Source organism: Vulpes lagopus, chromosome 16, assembly GCF_018345385.1.
Source record: "Vulpes lagopus strain Blue_001 chromosome 16, ASM1834538v1, whole genome shotgun sequence".
In the NCBI taxonomy this organism is placed as follows: domain Eukaryota; kingdom Metazoa; phylum Chordata; class Mammalia; order Carnivora; family Canidae; genus Vulpes; species Vulpes lagopus.
The window spans coordinates 3,259,399-3,282,510 of NC_054839.1; the positions used below are offsets into that span (position 1 = coordinate 3,259,399).

General features: G+C 46.5%; 1 protein-coding gene across 1 annotated transcript in view; it reads left to right on the forward strand.

Annotated features, from left to right (window-relative positions):
• Positions 1-18,401, forward strand: part of IRS2 (insulin receptor substrate 2) — a 30,569-nt gene extending 12,168 nt beyond the window's left edge. The window contains exon 2 of the mRNA XM_041731022.1: positions 15,896-18,401. Within this exon, the coding sequence (XP_041586956.1) occupies positions 15,896-15,900 (5 nt within the window). The 3' untranslated portion in view covers positions 15,901-18,401. The remainder of the gene's footprint in view (positions 1-15,895) is intronic.
• The last annotated feature ends 4,711 nt before the right edge of the window (positions 18,402-23,112 follow it).

Genomic DNA, 23,112 nt, shown 5'->3' on the forward strand with positions numbered 1-23,112 from the left:
TAGACTAGCAGGTCTGCTGGCCGACAGAAGCAGAGGATGCAGAGGCACCTAGGTAAGGAAGCGTGCTGTGAATCAGGGAGACACGCCTGCTCACGATCATGTGGGCAGTGTGTACCGGGGAAGCAGAAGAGCGAAGGTTTGGCAAACATTCAAGATCATGTGCTTACTTGTTAAAAAAAAAAAAAAAAAAAGAAGAAAAGAAAGAAGAAGAAAATTCTTGGCGTGATTCCAGTGGAAAAGCCTCTGTTACCTGGGAAAAACGTATGTCCTTGCCATTTGTGATGGGTTCAAGCTAGATGCTTGATCTGGTTATGGCATGAGGTGTCTTTGTGATAGATTTATTCCATAAGTGAAATACATATTCTCCTCCTTATGAATAAGTCCATTAACAGTTTCCTAAGAAATGAGTCATTAACCTACTTAATGATGAGTGTATTTGAAAACTAACCAATTTAAAATTTGCCTAAGGACCAATAAGTTAACTAATCAGTTGTTGCTAGGTGGTAATCTTCTGGGGACCAGATTATTTCACGAGTGCCTCTCTTATTTTCAAGATTTTTTTTTCTGAAAAAAAGAAATCATTTAACTGAATTTTTGAATGAAGAGAAATGGTTTTTCTACCTTCCTAATGATGTGACTGTGACCCCACTTTCAAAGGCAGAAGGGAAGATGTAAACAAACCAAAATTCATAGGCTGTCCATATTTTTAAAAAATGCAGTGGGGATCTATGGGCTGAGTTGGTTTTGTTTACATTAGCTGCCAGTCTCTTACATTAGCTGCCAGTCTCTCCAGCATCCTCCGAGAGAGGACTTCCTTCCTAGCAGATGGCAGCCTGGGGCCACACGCCTCCCTGGTAAGCATCGTGCACCAGTAATCTACCCAGCCCCTCGGGAAGGAGGCTGCCGCTGCCCACTGGGGTCAACAAACCAGGGCGATGCAGCTCCCTCCCCTGCCCTTCCCATCAGTGCACTGCAAAAACAGCCTTTCTGGGTGAGGGTGGGGGAGAGCAGAGTTCAGAGCGCCCTGTCTCTGGGTTCTGGGTCTGGAGAGTACTCACCAGGTGAAATGCAAAAGCTGCCGAATAAAGATGCTGCTGTGCTCGCGCTGTAGGGAGTCTTCATAAATAAATGCAGCAGTGTTTCCCAGGGCGAGGTTTGGATCCCCTCCTTAGAGAACCCCTGAACTGGCGTGGCCGCACTGCCGGGTGCTGGCGGTGGGAAGCCAGGGAAGTAGGGACTGGGGTGGGTGAGGCTGAGAGTTCCCGGCCTGCAGCAGAAGCCACGCCCATGCCCCCCCCCCCCCCCCGCAGGGGACTTGGCCCCACACCACAGCCTGCCAGAGCCTCCTTCCCTGTCCCCGGTGCAGGGTCCCAGGCACCCGCTGGACCAATGGCAGGGGCGGGGGGTGCAGAAGCATGAAGAGAAGTTTTGGAAATAGGCCAGGACGTTCTTAATAAGTTTAAAAACTATGCAAATCGTGCTTTAGAAACTCTGAGCAATAAGCAGTATTAAACAAGGCACCAATTAGTGTGCAGCTTGATTTTGTTTGAGGGTGAGAGGGAGGTAGGAGTAGTACTCCGGGACCCTGTCAACATTCTGGAGCTCCTGAACTACTCAGAGGACAGAAGTTGCTAGAAAGGGACACTCAGGCGGTCAGTTTCTTTCGCCGAAGCCTGGATGCATTTTTTGGAAGATAAATTGCTCAAGTGATGGGTGGCAACACATACCTGTTTTATTCTTACATGATAGCAGGGTTTTCAAAAACAGTTTTCTGGCATAAAAGTGACCTAAAACAGCACTTTGTGTATACAGATGAAACAAACAAATGCATTTGCTACTCATTCCGTCTTCCAGTTATATTTATCAAATAAGTCTGAAGACATTTCTGCAAAGAACTTTCATTAGTTTGCTAAGTAGACTTCTTATAAACGTACAGTTCAATTGAAAATATTTAGGTACTATTTAGCCAAATACACGAGTTGCAAAACTGCAAAATCTGTATTTCTTCCTTCTTTAGGATGTTATAAATCCAGGAGCATACATTTATTTTATAGTCAGCAACAGAAAATTAACTTTTCAGCTGGTTCGGTAAAAAGTGGAAACTTGAATAACGTGTGGTGTGGAAATATTAAATATGAAAGCCTGACAAACTTACAAACAATGAATTTTAAAACATCCTTTAGCCTTTACTTATTTTGAAATTTTAAAAATGAGCATTTTCTCTGAAAGTTTACATAGCTTCTAAGCATAATGACATTTTGGTGTTTATGGTCCTATCAGAATTTTAAAGATGCAGTAGAAGAACTCACCTTAATTCGATTTTACTTCTTATCATTATTTGCAGTTTAGCTTATCAGTAGGGCTGGTTTATTAGTAGCCTTCGTTCCAAATGAAATAACCACAGCAGTAAAATACCCAAGTTTCTCTGGCATGGAGCATTTAATTAAGTTCCTAGAATAACTCTGGGTGATAAGCATTCATCTCCACGACTCTGGAGTCTGTCCTGTTCAGCTGGAATGTTCAGAATTCTTCGTGTCTTGAGGCATTTCCTAGAGTTAACAGTTTAGCCAGTTACTCGATGGAGATTCAGTGTGTATGAACACCTGAGTAGTCGCGGGGGGCCGCTCGGTGCTCCCCACGTAGGCTGTTTCCTGGGCAGTGGCATGGAGCGTTCCAGGAGTCGTCCGTCCGCCCTTCTCAGTGGGGTGGCCTCGCTGGAAGGTTCTGATGGAGCCACTCCGCACTCAGTCCTGTCTCCATACTCTTGGGGTTCCTCCAGTGATGCTGGGTCAGTTTTCTTCTCAGAAACTATGGGTTCAGTTTGCCAGGGTCCTGGCTGCTGGGTATAGCTCACTCTAGCCTCTGCCCCGTAACTGTCCCAGGATTTCTCCTTGTGCCCCATCTTTGCTGTCAGTGGAAGTATTCCAGAAACTTCCCAACACTGGGATGTTGGCCTCCTTTTCCAGAGCCTTCCGATTCTTTGCAGCTCCCCCACCACCCACTGCTGCTTAACGGATCTCCTCTCTTTTGTTTGGGTGGTGTGAGTTCTTTCTGTGAACTCATCCTTAATTCTGCAACACCAAGCGTTCATGGCCACACACGTGGAAAGCTCACATGTAAAATGCTTACTGCCACTGCTCGCGCCCCACTGTGGCCTTCCATAAATGGTGAACATGTAGATTTTAGTCACTATCCTAATAATTTCCAAATCGGGCCGACACATCTTTAACGCACCTTCAGTGGCATGCAGGTGTATCTGAAGCCCTTGAAAGCGGACGTCCTTTTTAGAGACCCAATGATCTGGCCAGGAAAGCCCGTCCCCCTCCTGCACAAGGGAGGCCCCCCTGGCTACCAGCAGCTCCCTCTGCTCTGAGACCTGCTGCTGCCAGACCCATCTCTGCCTTGGCAGCCACTGGAGAGGAGAGGGCCATCCATCGGCCAGGCAGCTGTATCTCCAACCCATCAGGCTGATGTGGGAGTTGGTTTCCTGTCCTTTTACATTTTCCCACCTTTAAGTGCTCATTCGGGGCAGGGAGTGGTACGGGGTGGGGGTGGGGGGACACACTGATAGGAACGTCACTTAATGCTGCTTGGGAGGGTAGAAAGATGGGCTGTGGGCAGGAGGGACAGAGGCAGAAAGGTTAGATCTCCCTTCAACTTTCAGAGTTAATCAAATTGTTAAATTTTTTTTCATGACAAAGATGCCAGTTGTTACTTGTTGAATACTTTTAAACTGTTTCACTCATTTGAAAAATATCAAAGTGTATGAGAGAAAGAAACAGGTTTGGTTCCCAAGCTAAAAAGAAAAACAAAAGGTACTCAGAGTTCAAGCCTATATTTGAAACCTAGGAAATAAATTTAATTTTGTAATGTGTTCAGATGATGAAGTATTATAGGTAGTAATAGATGCTCCAGAAAATAAAGTGGCGGAAGGGAGGGAGGGGAGAGGTGACAGCTTGAAGGTGATGAAGAAGCAGGTCTTCTAGATCTTTAGGGGGAGAATCCATATAGGCAAAGGAATACCTGTGCAAGGGCCCTGGGGCAGAAGATTGCTGGTATGTTCCGCAATGAGAAGTGGATCAGTGTGACTGACGAAGGAGGAGAAAGGCAGAGCATATTAGGTGAAGTGAGTGGGTGACAAGGGACCGTGATCTGTAGAGCTCGGTCAGCCGTTGTAAAGATGTCAGTTCATATTTTAATAATGTAAAGGAGCATAGAATCATCTAATTCTGCCACCTTGTGTGTGGGGTTTTTTTTGTTTTGTTTTGTTTTTTGTTTTTTGTTTTTTGCCTCGTGAGGGATATGGCAGCTCTTGAATTTCCTTTTCCAAACTAGCATAGAAGCTGGGAGAAACCCTGAAAATGGATTGAGGCACTGAGTTGTGAGGCGGTGGGTGCTGGAAGATGATAAACAAGATTAACAGCCAAACACCTGCCTCCTGGTGGAATTATGTACGTGATTATGCAAACATCTGTAAAGCGCCTTATAATTTATAAAACATTTTTTTTTAAGATTTTATTTATTTATTCATGAGAGACACAGAGAATGAGAGAGAGAGAGAATGAGGCAGAGACACAGGCAGAGGGAGAAGCAGGCTCCATGCAGGGAGCCTGACGTGGGACTTGATCCCCTGTCTCCAGGATCAGGCCCTAGGCCAAAGGCGGCACTAAACCGCTGGGCCACCCGGGCTGCCCTATAAAACATTTCTAACTGTTGTTGAGTCCTCAGGACCTCCTTGGAGGGAGGTTCTTGTTATTCTTATGTTTTAAAGGAAAAACCTGGGGCTGGAGAGACTCTTCGGGCCTGGGAGGTGTGATGCTGCCTGCTTCTGGGTCTTCCAGGTGACATGCTGGTTCCTTTGGGGGGAGAAAGGACACTCACTCAACCTGACCAGCCAAACCGTGGGTGGGTCTGGAGCTGGGTTAGTGCCGCGTGCGGCCGCCTGCCATTAGTTGGGCAGGCTCTGCTCTTGCTTAGGAGTGCCAGGTTCGAGCTGCACACTGGATTGGTTTCATCGTCCAGGGATGGAGCTCGGATTCCTCCGTGTGTTTCACAGAGAGAAACCGGCAGGACGGTGCTAATACTAGGAGTGAGCCAGGATCCAAGGCTGCCAGGAGGACCCCACCCGGCCTCAGTCTGTGTGTGAGCAAAATGGATGTTTTGCGAGTGGATTTGTGTGCAGTTATTTGTAGCTTGTATCGTTTGAAGACTTGACGTAGCATGTAGGTATGTCTTCAGGATTTAGGTTTTGTCTCAATTTTTGTGAAATACGTACATCATATGGTAGCATACATGCAAGGTGTTAAAGAAGCTCCTCCGTTGGAAGAAGACTGGTGGTCTGCTCCTGGCGGTTTGCTTACCTGCATTAGCAGTTACAACTTCCACTTGGGTTGCTCTTGCCTCTTCCAGGCCAGAATCATGAAATTTCCATGTTGACGCTCACGTGCAATGTTTTAGAAAGTCCGTCTATGCTTGTGGGTCTCCTTGGTGTCTCTGGAGAAGCTGATAGATGAGGCTCTGCGACAACAAGAGGCGAGAGTGGGAGGCAAGTAGCCGCGAGTGGGCTACTTGCCCCACATCCAGGGCCTTTGCAGGGACTTGTGGCTGTGGCCGTGGCGCCCACCCTGTGACCCGCAGCCCAGGGCTGGTGCGGATTCCCACTCCCCAGCTCCTCTGTGTGACTGGCTGCCGCCCTGTTACCCTCTGTTCAGGCTGCTTGGAAGCCCGTTCATGTTCCGTTCAGTACAATAAGTAGAAATGACAAAATGTAATTTGCTGTGTTGCCTTTTGTCATTTGGGCTCCCAAAGACGTGGTTAGGAACACACGTGACTTTTCAGTCCGTCCTGAAAAGTAGCAGAGGCTTCTGCTCAGCTTGAAGGAACTGGAAATGGGACCAGGCCAGTCTACGCAGACAGGCTAGCCTTCTTCTCGTGGAAGGAGTGATGTCTTCACCCTGAGTTGACTGTTTCCCCCTCCCCGAGCCTTCAGCACTTTGGGAAGCTGGATCTTGCTGTGCTTGGCTGGTTGTTCCCTCACTGGGCTTTCTTCTCACTAGAGAAGGGACAAGAGTGGGGGACGTGTGTGATCACGCGTGCAGCTGCGGGGACCAAAACTGGGGCCCCTCCATCCTCCCAGCCCAGGGGCAGCGTCAGGTGCTCTTCTTGGCTCTGTGTGTAACCGTTGTGGGTCTGGCGTCCAGGAGGACTGGGGGGCCAGGGTGTCCATGTGTCCATCTTGCCTGCTCTTTCGAATCCCTCCGAGGCCTTGAGAGATGCCAGGCTGGACCCCTGGCTCAGGTGTCCTGGGGTCCAGAGACTCCCGTGTGGGAGGTCCCTCCTGGCAAATAAGTGTGTAAGATGCCTATCGGGTCCAGCCACTGAGTTCTCCCAAGGCTGGAGAAGTGAGTCTCCAGAGCCCTTTCTCTGCAGAGACTCCAGTGTGAGTGACTGGAAACACTACACTTTGGCACTCTTTGTGGCCGAGAGGGCATGTGTAGTAGCCTAATCTGCCCCAGGGGCTGCCTGGTTGTGAAGTGGGGGAGGGGGCTGGGGGGGTCACCTGCAGGTCCAGGTGGGGCCGGTGGGAGGAACCGCCGTTTTCCTGGCCCACTTCCTGGGAAGGCCTGGCCATCCATGGCTGCTGATTTTATTTTTCAGTAAATGAACTCGGTAAAGACAGTTTGTAACTTAGCACTTCACGTTTTTCATTACTGAAATTTTAATAAATAGTACTTGGTTTGAATGTAAATCTCTCTGTGTGCAGCAGAGTCTGAATGCTGATGTTGACCTACAGTTTGCCACACCTTGGAGCATAAACCCGAGAGAACAGAAACTCGTGCCCATGGCCCCACTCGCCAGAGCGCAGCTAGCTGATGGGCACCGTGCTGCGGGGCGCGTTGGACGTGGAGAGGCGTCCGTCCGGGCGGTCCCTGATGGCGCAGCTGCCTGCTCCGGGGCACATGCGACCCCTGTCCGCACGCACGTTCTGTCCTGCCCACAGGACGTGGGGGGAGCAGCCAAGCAAGGCGATCAGGGCAGCATTTGAGAACTATTAGCTTTAAATGGCCTGGAGTTACCCTCAGAAAAACAATTCTACTTCTGTTCTGCTTCTATCCAATTAAAACAAGTTTATTCATTTCATTCCGGGAGCTATTTGCCATTGTTTTTGTGCATTCATGAGTTGTTTATTTGCTGCTTGAAGTTCCAGTTGTTCATGATGTCATTCATGGGTAGAATTTTGAATGAAGGAAAATGCTGTGGTGGCAAACGTGCTCAGAGATAGCACTGTTGTGGCCGCACAGATTAGCCAAGAGAGCGGGGTGGGAGGAGCCAGGCTTTCCTTGGCCGCCTAGGGCTGCCGGGTCTCATTAAGTCTTTGTAGTTCACAAGGAACATGTGGCTACGCGTATACATCATTTAAAGGAACTTGAAGAAAGCAAAGGGACCCACCTGCAAGGTGCCACTAATGCTAGTGGCATGTACTCCTCTGCACACGGAAAGTCAAGAGTATCTCTACATTGTGTATGACTTATATGCTTGTAGCTTTCACATGTAAAATTTGGTAGTCCACAAAGACCCAGGAAGGAACTCAGGGCAGGAGAATGATGGCCCTGTTTTCAGAAGGAAGAACAGAATGGTAAATGCTGGATCCTGGGCCCCAGGACTCCCTGTGGGACCAGTGACTGTCCACACCCACGTTGCATTGAGCCATTAGAATGGCATTCAGTTTGCAGGGGTGGGGACGGCTTGACCTGAGTCATTCCTAAGCTCCCAGAATGCTTTTGAGATGAGTGATGGTGAGAATGAGCCAGGACACCTGAGAGTTGGCTGCCCATTCACACAAGAGCCTTTAAATGAGATCTATTCTGAGCCCCCAGGAGATGGGAGAGGATGCCGACATCTGCATCCTGTGGACGTTAATAGACAGGGAGGGAATCAGCCTGCAGGTTAGAGGCGGAGGCCACTCAGGCCACCCAGGCCACCCAGGTGCATTTGCACAGTGGAAGCTCGCACCTAGGAGGGAGATAGCTGGGCAGGGGCTGGGGGCAATAGATTCCAGAATTGCCCTCTGTTTTCTTTTTTTTTTTCTTTTTTTTTCTTTTAAAGATCTCATTTATTCAACATTTCTTTCTTTCTTTTTTCCTGTAATGAAAGACAAGCACTTTAGTGCTTATTATGCTCTATTTTTAATACTTTTCCAAGTTACTGTATTATTGTTAAATGTGAAAACTAGAGTATATATCTTAGAATCATAGGCCATACCTTTTAACTATACTCATAAGTCTGTTTCCTATTCAGTGATATTATAGAGGGGATTTGAGGTGTGTTTGTCATAATTTCAGACTTCCAAAAAATGCTTATTTCGGTTTCAATAATAAAAACAAGGAATGAAATCATAAAACTAAAATAACCCCAGTAGCAACTCTTACATATCTAAATATTTGAAGGAAAGAAAGGTGCATTTGAAATGATATATAACAACAGGGTATTTGGGGTAGATATATTTTGAATAAATTGTTATTGTACATTTCTTAATTTTGTAGGAAAAACATAATAGGTCTGAGAACTTCAGATATAAACAAGAAAAACATTTTTGTAGTGTACATAAAATACATGTTCTTTACATCGGCACAAGCTCATGAACATAATAATGTGTTAAATCTGAGGAAAGAATTAGTGTTCATAGGATATTTGCAATTTTAGTGCACATTATATCATTTAGCTCAATTATTCTTACTGTTTCATAGGGAGAAACATAACACTTATATTCATGCTCTTAAATGACCCGAGAAAGAGAAAAGATTTGGACCCTTCTAGAATTGAAGGTCTAACTTATTATAACCTCACCTCTGTTAAAGTTGAAAGAACGATACTGTAGGATGTATCTTGTGTATGAAAACCGTACTTTCATATTGTGTATGAAAAACGAACTAGAAGAGCCATAGGTAGCGGAAATTAATCCCCAAAGTGTGCTGGCTTCATAAATGATTGCATGACTCGCTTCCTCGTTTTCAGCAGGGCCTGTAACAAGATAGCGTGTTTTTTAGTCAAGGGTATTACATTTCTGAAGGACATAAGCTGGCAGCTTATATCCAAAGGGGGAATCAGGCTGTCTCCAGGTGTAACACAGATGGAAATGTATGGTGTTATTTTGACTCCCCCACCCTACTTTCTCCTCTGATGCCTTCCTCTAGTCTTGGGGCAGACGGTCTCTGCACAACCACTAGCTCTCCCGCTGAAGTGCAGAAGCTACCCTGTGCAAACGAACGAGCATGGCTGTGTTCCAATAAAACTTTATTTACAGAAACAGACGACAGTCAGATTTAGCCGTACTTTGCTGACCTCTGCCTTGGAATGCCACTCTCTCTCATGAGGTGAAGAGGGTTTTCTTTTCTTTTGGGCCTCAGACCGTTCTAAGGTTTCATTCTCCTTTAGAAGTTTTGTTTGTTTGTTTAGCTTTTCTGCCTGTGAGAAATGGCATAAACCACATGGGTTTTTATTTCAACTTCACTGAAGCTAAAGAAAGGGCCTAATAAGCATTGTGCCAGATGCTGGGGACAGGAGGGTTTGAGTCCCCAATTCCCAGGGGAGACAGGAGCAGGCGGCAGGAACCTGTGTAGTATTTTGTGTCCCTGGGGAGAGTTTTGTGATGGGCTAATGGTGCTTACTGTGCAAAAGTGTAAACTCCGAGGCGGACCTCCTCTCCCTCTCCCCAGTCCCACCCTCTCCTATAATTTGTAGAAATGCTCCCAGTGGAGCAGGGAGGAGAGCCCTGGGCGAAGTAAAGGAGCATCCTTTACTTCTGACCAGCCTCAGGTGCTCCCTCACCTGGTTTTTCACCTAGAAAGGCCTGACATTTCATGATGTAAGAGCAAGGCCCCCAGCAATCCGGAGGAGGGTATTTTGCCCCTCTGCTGTCTATGCTAAATATGAATATTCAGGCATATTTCCACTCTGGACAATGTTGGACTCTGCTGCCCTGGCATGGTGCACACTCTTGCTGCAGGAGATTGGCTGGTAGGGCACAAGCACAGAAAAGAAACAAATAGTTGAGATGTAAGTGTGCTGAGGTCGTGGTTCAGGGAGGAAGGGGTGGTGCAGTAGCTCCAGGCTGGAACCCCAAGGGCAAGGGCTCTTGCTCTTGGTGAAAAGGTCAATGGGAGGTAGAGGTGGAGAAGCCACCTTTCAGGGTCCCCAGCCTCCTACCAGGCTAGACCTTCTAGTCCCTGTCTGTGTCATGTCCTTTCCATCATGTACAGCTCAGTGCCAGGACATTTCTCCAACAAGCATTCATGATGAGATGATTTTACCTGTCAGTGGAAACAGTGATCTCATATAGAAGACAGTTTTAAACCTTGCACAATTGGTAAAGTCATTTACTGCCCCCTCTCCGTCTGTCCTGAGGAACTTCGTCTCCCCGAATTTCCGTACAAGTTATTATTTTTTTCTGATTTAAATGAAAAGTTCGAGTAACCGTTTTTCTTAGAATCTCTTGTTATCACACTTAACCTTACTTTTTTTTTTTTTCCTGGTAATTCAAGAGTGTTTTGCTTTTCTTCAAGTAAGGAGATACTGTATTATCAGGTTTATTTTTCTAGGAATTTCTCCTGTAACTGAAAAGTTTATTTTCTCTTGTAATTCTCTGTTTTCACATCAAAGGTTTAAATGGGCCAGAGGACATGTCTGGGCTTATTGCAAGTTTCTTTCTTCCTAATCATAGTTGCCACTGGAAATGTAGGGTTTTGTTAAGTACGTTGTTTTGTTTGTCACGCAAGTCAGTATTTGCGCAGTCTTAATGCAGAGGTGCCTGAAGTTTAAGTCATTGTTACCTACTAAGTGCAGATGCCCCCTCCCCCACTCCCCTTTTCCAGTGCCCTTGCTCCCTGCACCTGAGCCTGACCGCCCCTACCTGTGGAGTTCTGGGTTGCGCCCCACAGCATGGCTCACACACAGCCCTGCAGGAGACCATCTCCACCCAGGCCTCCCTAAGGCTCTGCGTGCGACCCTGGGTGGGACCCACGGGGCCCTCTGCAGAGAGAACCAGAGCCTCCGGGGGCTGACTTGCAACCATTCAGGTCTGTGTACCAAATTCTGGGCACTGAAATATTGACTGTGAAGCCAAACACATGCAGACCCATATACTTTTGAGAAATCAAAGCGAAAATGTCATAAGTCAGAATGTGTATGAAAAATGCTGCTTGAATTTATTTGCTGGTGCAGATTTCCCCAGCTTACCTCTGGAACACCCTAGAACATTCTAGACCTAATGATGCTCACTGTACTTTCCACTAACGTATTGGGAATTGTGGAATCCAGCTTGCCATCGGCAAGACATGTCAGTGTTTTGACATTTGTGCTGTCCATGGCAAAGAAACCTTCCCACTTGTTTTCTATTTCTTTCTGGTTGTGTGTGTGTGTGTGTGTGTGTGTGTGTGTGTGTAAAATAGAGCAGATTGAAGGTGGGGTCTTTAATGACATTGTCCTTGCTCATTTGCATTGTGATTGCTCTTAAATGGAAGAGAAAAGGCAAGGAATGATCCCTCCTCCTCAGAAATTATGATACCTGGCACATGGAAACCTATTCTTCATGTGGCGTCATTTGTCACATGTGACAGAGCAAAAACAAGATGGGAAAGTAACTGGCCAGTGTGACAGATGCTTTGGAACAGCTTCTATCTTTTTAATGCAAGGTTGTTTTTTTTTTTAATCAACTACTTTAGACCAATGCTTCTGTGAATGGGTTTCTTTACAAAGCAATGTCTAAGCTACAGAACAGTACTGTGTGATTATAGGACAAATTCAATGAATGCCAATAAGTTTAAATTATTTTTAGACGCATTACCTTCAGGATACAATCCAGATACCTTGGTAATTGCATTCATGAACAATGCTTCTTGATATGTTTGTTTTTTATTTTGCCTCCACATCTAATGAGTTCCAGGAATGTCTCCCATCTTAATGAATATTCAGTGTGGAGTGATCATAAAATTAATAATTTGTACTTTTCTTCTACTAGAATTAACATAGATAACAAAGTACATAAAATTTTGCTGGGATCACCCTCAGAAGTCATAAATATTTAAAGGTGAGGATGTCAAGTTTGTGGCATTTCCTAGTCTGGATGAAGCGGATTAATTTTCAGGAGGAGAGATCACTTAACTTACTTTAAAAGTCAGTAAACAGGGATCCCTGGGTGGCTCAGCGGTTTAGCGTCTGCCTTTGGCTCAGGACGTGATCCTGGAGTCCCGGGATCAAGTCCCACATCAGGCTCCCTGCATGGAGTCTGCTTCTCCCTCCGCCTATGTCTCTGCCTCTCTTTCTCTATGTCTGTCTCTCATGAATAAATAAAATCTTAAAATAAATAAATAAAAGTCAGTAAACAAACGAAAAAGGCAAGTATGCTCATGCTCCCAGGGCCAGCTCCTGCCACTCTCCTCTTCCTCTGGGGATGGGGGAACAAGGGGTTCCTGCTGCCTCTGCATCCTCTGAGCCCTGGCCCAGTTCCTGAGCGGTCGCCAGGCCACCTTTTCCTCCGGCCGCTCCTCTTCTCCACTTCTCCACCAGGTTCAGGGCCCCAGCCAGCATGTGCCACAGCCTCGGGCTGGAAGGGCAGCTGGGGACACTGTTGGGCCTTCTTTCTATAACAAATTAAAAACTATAGTTAGGTTTCTAAAACCGATCCCTTCTTCCCTGTGTGTGTTCTTGTTGAGTATTCACCTCTGGTGGATTCTGTCCAGATTCTTTTCATCATCATGTCATGGTCCTTGTGACCTGATTTGGGGTGCTCCAGCCTTCCTTTCTTTTGCATCCAAACAAGGATGCTTGCTGAAGGCACGCTGTTTGTTGCACATGAGGCCACCGCCAGCTCCCTGAACCGCAGCGTGTGGGGGAGGGCCCTGGGCGCACACATGGTGAGCCATGGGTGGGGTGTCGTGGGGCAGCTGCCGGGTGTGGCAGGTGGTCCGGACCCCAGGTCCTTGTGCCTGGGACCCCCCGTGTCTTAACCCTCCCACTGCCACACCGAGACGCACTGTGGAAAGCAGCTGCTTTAATCTCATAGGAGACAGGTTGCATGCATGTATTCACTCTCGTATTCATCTGTGTTTTCCACGTGTAGGGAGCACAGCACACGTCATGCTGGGACCTCTGTCTCAGAGCTGGTGGGCGTCCTCTTCCTGCCATGCCCAGCTTCAGCTGGTGTTCTTCCCATGGCCAGGAGCAGGTGCCTCCTGCTGTGACAGTGCGGACGCATGTGTGTGGTCACCTCCCCAAGTGTATGTGTGTGTGTGTCTGTGTATGTCTGTATGTGGTCACCTCCCCAGGTGTGTGTATGCGTGTGTGTGCGTGGTCATCCCCTCCAATGTCCCCAATCCTCAGGATCTCTCCCTGTCTACCCTTTCCATAGTGTCCCGGGGTTGTGTGGGCAGCCCTAGGGTCTCAGAGACCAAGGGAACTGGGTTCCTTACTGTCCCCACCCTGCGCATGGCATCACTGGTGTGCCCCCAGCCCACTCCTCTGGCGCCTGTGGTGCACCTGTCTCTATGCTGGTGACTGTGGCCTGGCCATCCTTCAGCGCCAGGCGTGGGCTGGGAGCCGTGCTTCCACTCGGGGGGAGGCTGGCAGTTGGGGTCCCTGAGGGCTCCCCCTTCCCTATCAGCCCTGCGAAAGTCACCCTGTGCACAAATGTATGAATGAAAGATGATCCCGCCTGTCTCAGCGCTACTCCCACCATGCTAAAGCGCAGAAATTAAGGTTTTGTGCTGTAGTGCACAAAGGGAAAATCTCGTGTTCACCTTGATGAGAGCCCACGAAGATCTGATGACTGGAGCTGTGTCACTGCTGTGAAGCCTTCCTTCCATACGGAGTGAGCGGGCTGTGGCCCCCAAATTTTGCCAGTGTGAATGGAAAATGCATTTCTCACGAGCAGCCAACCCACATATCTAGGACTATTCTTAAGTTTGGGAAATTGAGGAATTTACTTGCTTAGCTGTTTTCACAATAATGGATTGAGGGTTAACAGGAGACAATTCAGCTACATTTAGCTAAGCTTCAGAGTGAAAAGAAAACAAACTCTGACCCAAAATCTTTATGTCAGCAGATCCACTGTGTCTTGACCACCTGCTCTGGAGTGGCCAGGAATTCATCTCCTCCTCAGGACCTCAGGGAGAAAACGCAAGCTCTTATTTTGGGGAGACTTGGAGGTGGATTTTAGCAAACACCTGCTGTCTAAGGAACGTGGGCATTTGGGTTTGGGCTCTCACACGCGCTCTCACTGGGACAGTGTTGAAATAGCCAGGGCACATCTCTTCCCAGGACAAAATCTGGCCCTTGTTTCTGCTTTGGGGGAACTCTTCACCTATTATAGTTTTTAAAGAACATAAAGCTTTTTTTTTTTTTTAAGATTTTGTTTATTTATTCATGAGAGACACACAGAGAGAGGCAGAGACAGAAGCAGGCTCCCTGCAATGAGCCTGATATGGGACTCGATCCCAGGATCCTGGATCATGACCCAAGTCAAAGGCAGACGCTCAACCATTGAGCCACCCAGGTGCCCCAACATAAAGCTTTTTAAAAATAATAAATGATGGCAATACCACATTGTAGGGGACTTATGAGAAAACAGGAAAAGGTATGATGTTTACAGTGTATGTTGGCAGTTGACAGAAGCTCGTGTGTCCAGGCCTTTTGTTTTTCTGGCCACACATGGGATGCAGCCCTCGGAGTCAGTACCAGGGCACGGCCTGGCATGCGAAGCCATCAGGGCTCTCAGGCGCTCATTCTGGGCTTGCATGGTGCTCTGGAAATTCTCTCTTCCTGGGAGCAGCACCCTGAACTCAAGGTGAACAGAAAAGAATTAGCTTCACAACAAAGTAAAACAGGTAGTGGGGTGAGAGTTGGGGGCGAGTTGTAATGATTCTGGGCAGTGTTGGGAAGTGCAGGTCCTGTGAGTACAACAGCCAGGGAAGAGCACCTGCCTGCGTAGGGCAGGGCGTGGCCAGCAGCGCCCGCAGGTGTCCCATCGGCTGCCATCACGGGGATGGGCATGCAAAAGAACCACCTGGCATTTTGATTAAAAAGCCAAAAAGCTTAAAAAGGAAGGCAATTTGCTGTGAGATGTTGGAGTCTCTCAACTTGGTTGGTCTGTCCGCCAAAGAAGGAACATAGGGAGTAAAAACATGCTGGAAATGATGAAAATCAGGAACAGGTTAAGGAAGTTTGATCCTTGGGCCTGGAAGGGAGGAGGGAGTTAGAGCAGGCTGGGGTCCTAAGGCCTTGTCACCACCAGGCTGGTGGGAGTAAGTGACCTAACCCTGCCCCAGGCAGCCACGCAGATGAGGAGGGTGTGGGATGACAAGCATGTCCATGTCGCTGCAGGTACTTGCATCATCCTGGTCATTCGGGGGGATGGGATCCACGATCCAGTGGGAGGGCTTCCGAGGCAGGGTGTGGACTCACCACATGTCCCGTGTTCCCGCCAACCCCCAATGGCACAGCTTCCGGGACGCGCTTCCGGCCCTTGGTGCCAACCCGTGGTCTTCGTGAGCTCCCCGGCCCCTCGCCAGCAGCCCCCACCCGGAGCCGAGGGCCCGAGGCACAAGGTGTGCAGCCTGCCTCCCGCCCCCCCCCCCCCCCCCCCCGGGCCTCACGGAGCGCACCGCCCCTCACAACTCGCGTCACCCGCCAGAGCCGCATCCAGGGACGCCGAGTGGGGACTATCCTTCCAGGTTGTTCTGGCAAACAGAATGAGTGAATGGTGGCTTCCCAAAGTGCATCGCATTTGGCAGTGTTCACGCCTTCACAGGCCGTGAAGGTGGCTCCAGGGGTTTCTTCCTCTAAGTCAGGATCGCTCTGTCCCTGTGACAGTCACCACTGACTTCTTTCCTTTCTTTTCCAGAGTGAGGATCTGTCTGGCTTTGTCACCGTGACATCTCACATCAGAAAATGACAGTGAAAGAAGATGCTCAGCGGTGGTGGTGGTTTGCGTTCTTTTTGTTTTGTTTTGTTTTGTTTTGTTTTGTTTTGTTTTGTTAATCTGAAGCTGCTTACAATTTTCTTTTTGGATCTGAGCAATGACTAGGATTTGGAACATCTGCCACCGTATTAGACTCTAAACCCACAAGGCAAGGACACCTGCCCCTCTGCCTGGTTCCCGCGGGGGCATTCATCATTCTGCTGTTTGTGCTGTGTTCTGTTCGTTTGACAAAATTCGCCGAAGGAGTTGTAATCAAGAAAATTGGATGTTCCCATTGGCCTTTTAAATTGTGGCCAGTGTCTTTATTTCTTCTTACTTTCATTTTGGCAAAGCAGATTTATCCCTCAGCATGCTAGGAGATTCCACCAATACCCACGAGAGTGGTAAAATCTGGCATTTACTGGCATGCACTCAAAACTACCACAGTCCTACCTCAGTTCTAGGGGAAGCCGGATTTGCGTGGCCGGGGGCCGGCAGGACCTCCCGTGTGCATCTCTGCTGAGCGTGTCTCGAGCGCGGCCTTTCAGCCTTAGTAACTGGTCCCAGGATGCAGCTGCTCCGTGGACTCCAATCCAGGTACCTGCGTGTTTACTCAGAGCCCAGTGTGGGACTGACATTTCTCAATGGAAATGCCATTTGGGATTGGACTTCAAAGATGGATTCATAAATAATAATAATTATGTGTAACTGAAGCAACCTTCTTTTGAAAATCATCAACTCTCTTGGGTAGTGGGGGCGGGTGGGGGGCTTGGGGCAGGGGGTGAATATCTCTTTTTACCTTTAACAGACTTGTTTAATCTTCTCTATGTAGATGTTTATGTAGGTACTACAAATTGCAAAAAGCCTTTGATCCTATTTACAAGCTCAAATGTCTCTGCTATCCTTAATCTTGAGCTTGCACTTCTTTAACCAAAAATTCACCTAGGCATGCTAGCGATCCAAGGGTGGTCACGGCTTTGGCAGATTAAAAAAAAAAATGTATTATCTTTACTCAACGCTATCATGTCGGCTAGTGAGGCTGCCCTGAGCAACAATAAAAAAACGCAAAAACTCAGAAAAAGAAAAGGGAAGGAAAGAACCTGGCATAAGAGCTATTCTGGCCCCTGTGTTGTTAAAGGAAGAAAAACAAGGAGACAAAAAAAAAAAAAAAAACCTCACAGTACATCTGACTTGTCGAGAAAGTCCCTAACGAGACTACCCTCATTTTATGTTTCCAGTGTTCTGAAGATAACAGTGTTGTGGCCATTAGTACAGGTGTCACCCAAACCTGCTGACCTTGGCCAGCAGAATGTCATGTCACCTCGCTGCCCCCTTGACACGTGGCAGAGGGCTGAGGATCCCCTCCCCCGGGCACGTCCACGGTGCCTCTCTGCTCGGATAGTCCTGTAGAGGTTACACTAATTCATTGGAGATGTGAGTTGTCTTTTTTTTTTTTTTTTGGAGAAAAATATATATAAATATATAGATATATATCACTATAGAATAATGCATTAATAAAATGAGGCTTTTTTAGAGGAAGACCAAAAAATTCAATGTCTTAAAAATATATTTAATGGCAATGCAAAAGTCTTCCTGCTTCCATGCTGAACTTTTAGAACAGAGGATTGTATTGCAAGACAAAGTTGAATGTAAAGTGATCCCCCTGAACATTTTTTAAGTTTTACTTTTCTAAAATTACACATTGCGACAGTGTATAGACCATACGATGTTCGTTTGGAGGTCAATTTCAGTGTATGATGCATATACTTTATGAAGATGTATAAAATGTCCTGACATTTGGATTTAGTTTTGGGACTCGGAATCGGAAATGATGGACGGTATTTGTATGGAATCCCCCCAGGACAGCGTGGACCCTGCTGGATACAGTGTATGGCGTATGTAAGTAGTGCCCTATACTTAGCGTAGTCATAGCACTATACTGCAGCTTACAACAAGCAAAACGAAAAGTTGATAATATTACTAAATTTTCCTCTATCCTGTACATTTCAAAAAAAAAAAAGGCATATGCAATATTTACATTTTTAATTTAGTTTACAGAATGGAACCAAAATGTATAAATGTTATGTTTGCTAAAACTTCACAATGTATATTGGGTCTTTGTACATTTTGCCTGACTTACCTTAAATTTAAAATATTTTTTGCTATATAAACTTTAACAGTTATTAAACAGTGTTTTCTTTTTGGGTACGTATTGTTTCTGGATATCAAGATGTTAAATATATTTCTTGCTATTGTGATATGACAAAAGACTTACCTTATCTTGCTCTGTCTTCCACTGTACACGCTGTATATAAGGGTCAATGTGACGCTGCTGGAGACGACAATAAATGGATCTAGAATAGTGCATTGTATTTAGTCTGTATTGATCATGGATGCTCTCCTTAACAGCCATATGCAATAAAATAAAATACATTATTTATGAAATGAATAAAGCCTCAAGGATATCTTTTTCTGTGTGGATGATTCTGAGTTCAACATAAAACCACTCTACTCCAGGTGTTTGAGAGTAAAAAAGTAAATAGGAAGCTCTTAAAATACTTTGATGCCTCTTAATTTAAATGTTTTAATCCTGGAAACCCAATAATATTCCCCAAATGACAAAATTTATGAAAAGTAAGTGTATTAAGAAAACAAAAATGTTACTTATTTCACAAAACACAGGTTGTGTAACTGTGCTGGCTGGACACAGTTCTAAGTGCTGTACGAACATTCACTCCTTTGTAGTTCATAACAACCTCAGGTGGTAAGACACACCATCCCCATTTTACAGATGACCAGCTGGAGCACCAGAGGGCAATGTCCCTCCTGGGGGTATGTAGCTCTGAGCGGCGGGGGCGGGAGCTGGAGTCGAAGCCCATCTGCAGGCTTGTGCTGTCCCGGCCCCGCCTTCTCCCAGGGATGCGGTTGGGGGAGGGCTGAACCAATGCATTCAAGAGAGTCATCAGGGCCAGGAGGTACAATTTAGGAGGCAAAAAACATAAAAATGATGACTATTGATTTTTATCAAGAACAACTTTACCTCCTTGTTGGAAATAATTTTTCTGCACCTCCATTTACCCTGAAATTACAGGAGTGCAATAACATGGGTATCCCCTCTTTTGAGCAAATAGAACCAGAGCAGTTTGGCAGATAATTTTAAAGGTTGGCTTTTAAGTCACAAGACTGGTGGACGCTGTGTGTGGTGCTCAGGGACTTGGTGCAGCCCGTTCATGTCTGGCTGGATTACGTGAGGTCTCATTAGACACACAGGAGGAGGATGGCCTGCCCAGGTTTGATGCCCTGAAATCTATTTTAATGAGCAGGTCATAGCTGCCATTCTAGGAGAGTCGTATAGGAATCGGCAAATATATTTACCCAAAAGAACTGATTATAAATGAAGTGGGGAGTAGTTGCAAAGATGCACAAACATCTTTGTTTGTGGTCCACAAACTCCACAAACACTGGAGGAGTTTGCCTGAAACCGATTTAGAAACCTTGAGGAGAAGGCTAAGTTTTGTAGGACAGAATGATGGGAAGGTTGGAGATCCCACTCTGGATTTAGGAAGAGTTGGATTCTGAGCCCTAGGTGGTCTCAGTAGTGAATTTGGAAGATGCACCTCTGTTCCCAGTCTTCTGACCTGTCTTTGCAAGAGTCCAGTATCTGAGCTGACCTGCAGGACTCCAGGGCCCAGGTCACACCTTACAGAACAAGTTTCCAGGCTGGCCTGGGCAGATTGTTCATTTGTTTGTGCACAGAGGTCTGAAGTGACCATGTGCTATCATTTCGGTGAAGCAAGCATGATTTAATGTATCAGAGCAACACTTTGATGCTCCTGGATGAAGTATGATGGGGAGATAATCGCCCCTTTGAAAGGTGCAGTGTGTCTTTTCCATCACTGCCCTCCTGCGGCTAACCCATGTTTCTCTGATTCATACAACTCGGTGCACTAGGAAGTTTGCAATTCTTGCTTTGGCAGGAATCCACGGGACAGGGCAGTGTGGCCTCGCAGTGCTTGACAGCTGGGCAACACTAAACATCCCTCCGGGATCTGGCCAGGTTTTCACTCTTGCAGCCCCGACTGTCTCTGTTCTGTTCTTCAGCTTGTTTTCGCTTCTCCTAAGGACACTGTTTAGCAGTTGGGTGGTTTCGTGCCTGCTTGTCCTTAGCACCTCCTTGATTTCGTGCTAAAACAATTACTTGAATCCACCTCAGCCCTCCAGTGACTCATGGCCTTTGCCACTACATGTAGAGAAAGTTCTGGGCTTTTCTGGGCACTGGCTTTTCTGATCTGAAGCTGCACCTCCTGGGTTTTCTTTTCTTTTTTTTTTTTTCAGAGTCCACTCCTTTCACCCAGGATGGGAACTTTAAAAGCTCTAAATTTTCTCAAAATTCCTTACACCTCGAGAAACCTACCTGAGATGCCCCAGCCCCCTCCCTCCAGCTTTCCTATCTGAGACCTCACAAATTCCTGGGTGACCCCATGTAAAACAAAAACATCAAATGTTTGCATTTCCCAGAAAAGATGTGTAAAATACCATACAAGTATTCATGAGGATAGAGTTCACCGCAGATAATAGAAAACCCAAGCAGTGGCTTACTCCAGTGGTTCTTCAGCACATAGGCTGATCAAGATCACTTGGAATGCTTGTTAGACCAGATCTCGGGATGATCAGTCCCCAGACTTTCTTTTTATTGATCTGGGTAGTAGGACTCAAGGATTTACATTTCTAGCAACATCCCAGGGGATGCCGAGGCTGCCAGTCGGAGACCACACTTTGAGAACCACTTAACGGTAAAGGGATTTATTATCTCCTGTAACAGGGGTTCAGGGCTGGGTTAATTAGGCAGCTCCATGGCATTATCAGGGGGGCAGGACCTTCTCACCTTCTACTCAGCCACCCTCAGTATCTTTGTTTTTTATTCTCAGGCCTGTCCCTTCATGTTTATAAGATGGTTGTAGCGGCCCCATAAGGCATATCCTCCCATAACAATACCCAGTAAAGACAGTCTCTGTTCCATGGGTACTTTTCAAAGAGATACAAATGGTCCCAGAGCCACCTACTCCCAGCCAGCCAGGCCTCACTCCCACGGACCACAGCCAGGTCCCTGCCCGTTGTGGTCTTGGTTACTGGGGAGAGACACTGGTTGCTTTGCACTGAATGAGGCTCACCCTCTGGGCCTGGGAGCAGTCAGCATCCCCAGAAGTGCCAGTCAACTGGGTAGTGAACAGTCGGCTGCTGGTGACAAACTCTTGAGAATGGGTGGTGTCTCGCAGAGCTGGGCTGGCAGTGGCTGTGCCAGCAGCAGAAAATGAACCTATGATTGGAACTCTTTCAAATGCAAGAGGCCATCTGTGTTCACGGTGCACACATTCCTAATCTCCGGGGACTTTGAGAAGGGGTTCCTAATAATGTACAAGTGGACCAAAGTGAAAAGTCTAGCACGATCAAAAATCATAATAGTAAAAAAAAAAATCATAATAGTGATACTGGCCTGTATTTACAGAATTGCTGTTTTCAAGACCCTGAACATAATTCCCACCACCGTGTTCTTTATGTATGTTTGCTCTTGTTATTCTGCACAACATTGGAAGCTACTTTATGAAAGATCAAGATACAAAGGATGGAAAATTGGACCTTTGCAGGAGTATTAAAAGCAAAGACTGTTTAGGTTGGAAGAGAGAAAGCCACAGTGATTTATCCCCCTTGCTGATGTTAGAAGCTAAGAAGAGAGACTGGTTACTGACCTTCTTTTGAAAGAAGATTTAACTAGCAAAGGGGATGAAAGGCAGTGGGAAAAACATGTTCATTTTCCACAAGGAATAACTTGATAATAATGAGGATTATTGAATGCCAATATTGACGTAGAAAGAACTTTATATTCTGTGCAAGTCTGAAAAAATAAGACTTTCTCTGAAAGGGAGATGGCAGGTGGTCCTTGCAAAGTCAACTGGCCCTTCTTCCCTCTCTCAGCTCTGGAATCAGGGCCAGCTTTCCTGCCCCTACACACCAGCACAGTCTGGAAGCCCATGGAGCCCCCTTCTGTTTCTTGTCCTGGCATATCTGAAAACTAGGACACTACTTGGCGTTGGGTTTGAGCAGGAGCAAGAGAATTATTAAGCCTGGTTGACTTTGTAATGAAAGTATGTAGCCACGTGCTTAACAATCTGCAGTAAGGATCTAAAAACCTAGGGTGGTGGAGGGGGAATGATCAGGATCTTAGGTCAATCCTGACCATCACCTACTTTATCAATCATGTTGATAGTGCACCTCTAATCATGCTGCTTCCGGAGATGATAAAACTTGGTGCAACCAAAGTGACAGAATGATCCTTACAAAATCCACGAGTGATCGAATCTCCATCTTGGTTAAAGGTCCTCTGCCCCTCCGCCAGCCCATTATCTTACAGGAAAAGTCAAACTTCCTCAGCATGGTAGACACAGTGCTTCATGGTGTGGCTTTCTAGGACTTTGGTGGGCCCTTCAGGGCCACCCCTTTGGCTCATCGGCACCAGAGCCTTCCCCACTGCACCCAACCTCGCACACAGATGGAGACAGAATGACGCTGAGAAGAATCGCTGGACTTGAAACGTGTTGGAAACGTTCTTGTAGCATACCTTTGAAAAGTTCTTATTTTGAAATTTATTGAGTTTTCTACTTTAGGGACGATTGTTGGATGGGCTTTATCTCTGACACATCTTCATATCCTATCATTAGCTTCCCTACAAACGTCTGAATACCGTTCTCCTATTTTATCTGTCTGTATTCACTATGGTTTATTAGAATTTTCTCCATGTCTGTAATTCCAGTTTTCAGCCAAGTCTAACCTACTTTGTATATGTCAGATGCAATAATGCTGCATCAATGTTGCTTGGTCCTAATTCATGGCTTTACTACTTTATTCCCCCTTTGAGCTTATTCTGATTTTTGTTTACAGATTCACTTTTGAGTTCTTAATTTATTGACTCCAGAGATTCTGCCAAATGGTTTCTGCATTCGAGTCACTATTGGGGAATTGGCCTTGTGAAAGGTGCCTTTTACACTCTGCCCCCTGTCCACCCAACCAGACTCAGCTTACACCCTCCCAGTGCTGGTAACAGTTACCTGAACTGATTACCAACATGATTCCTTTAAAGACTCTGTTCCCTTTGACCTAGAGTG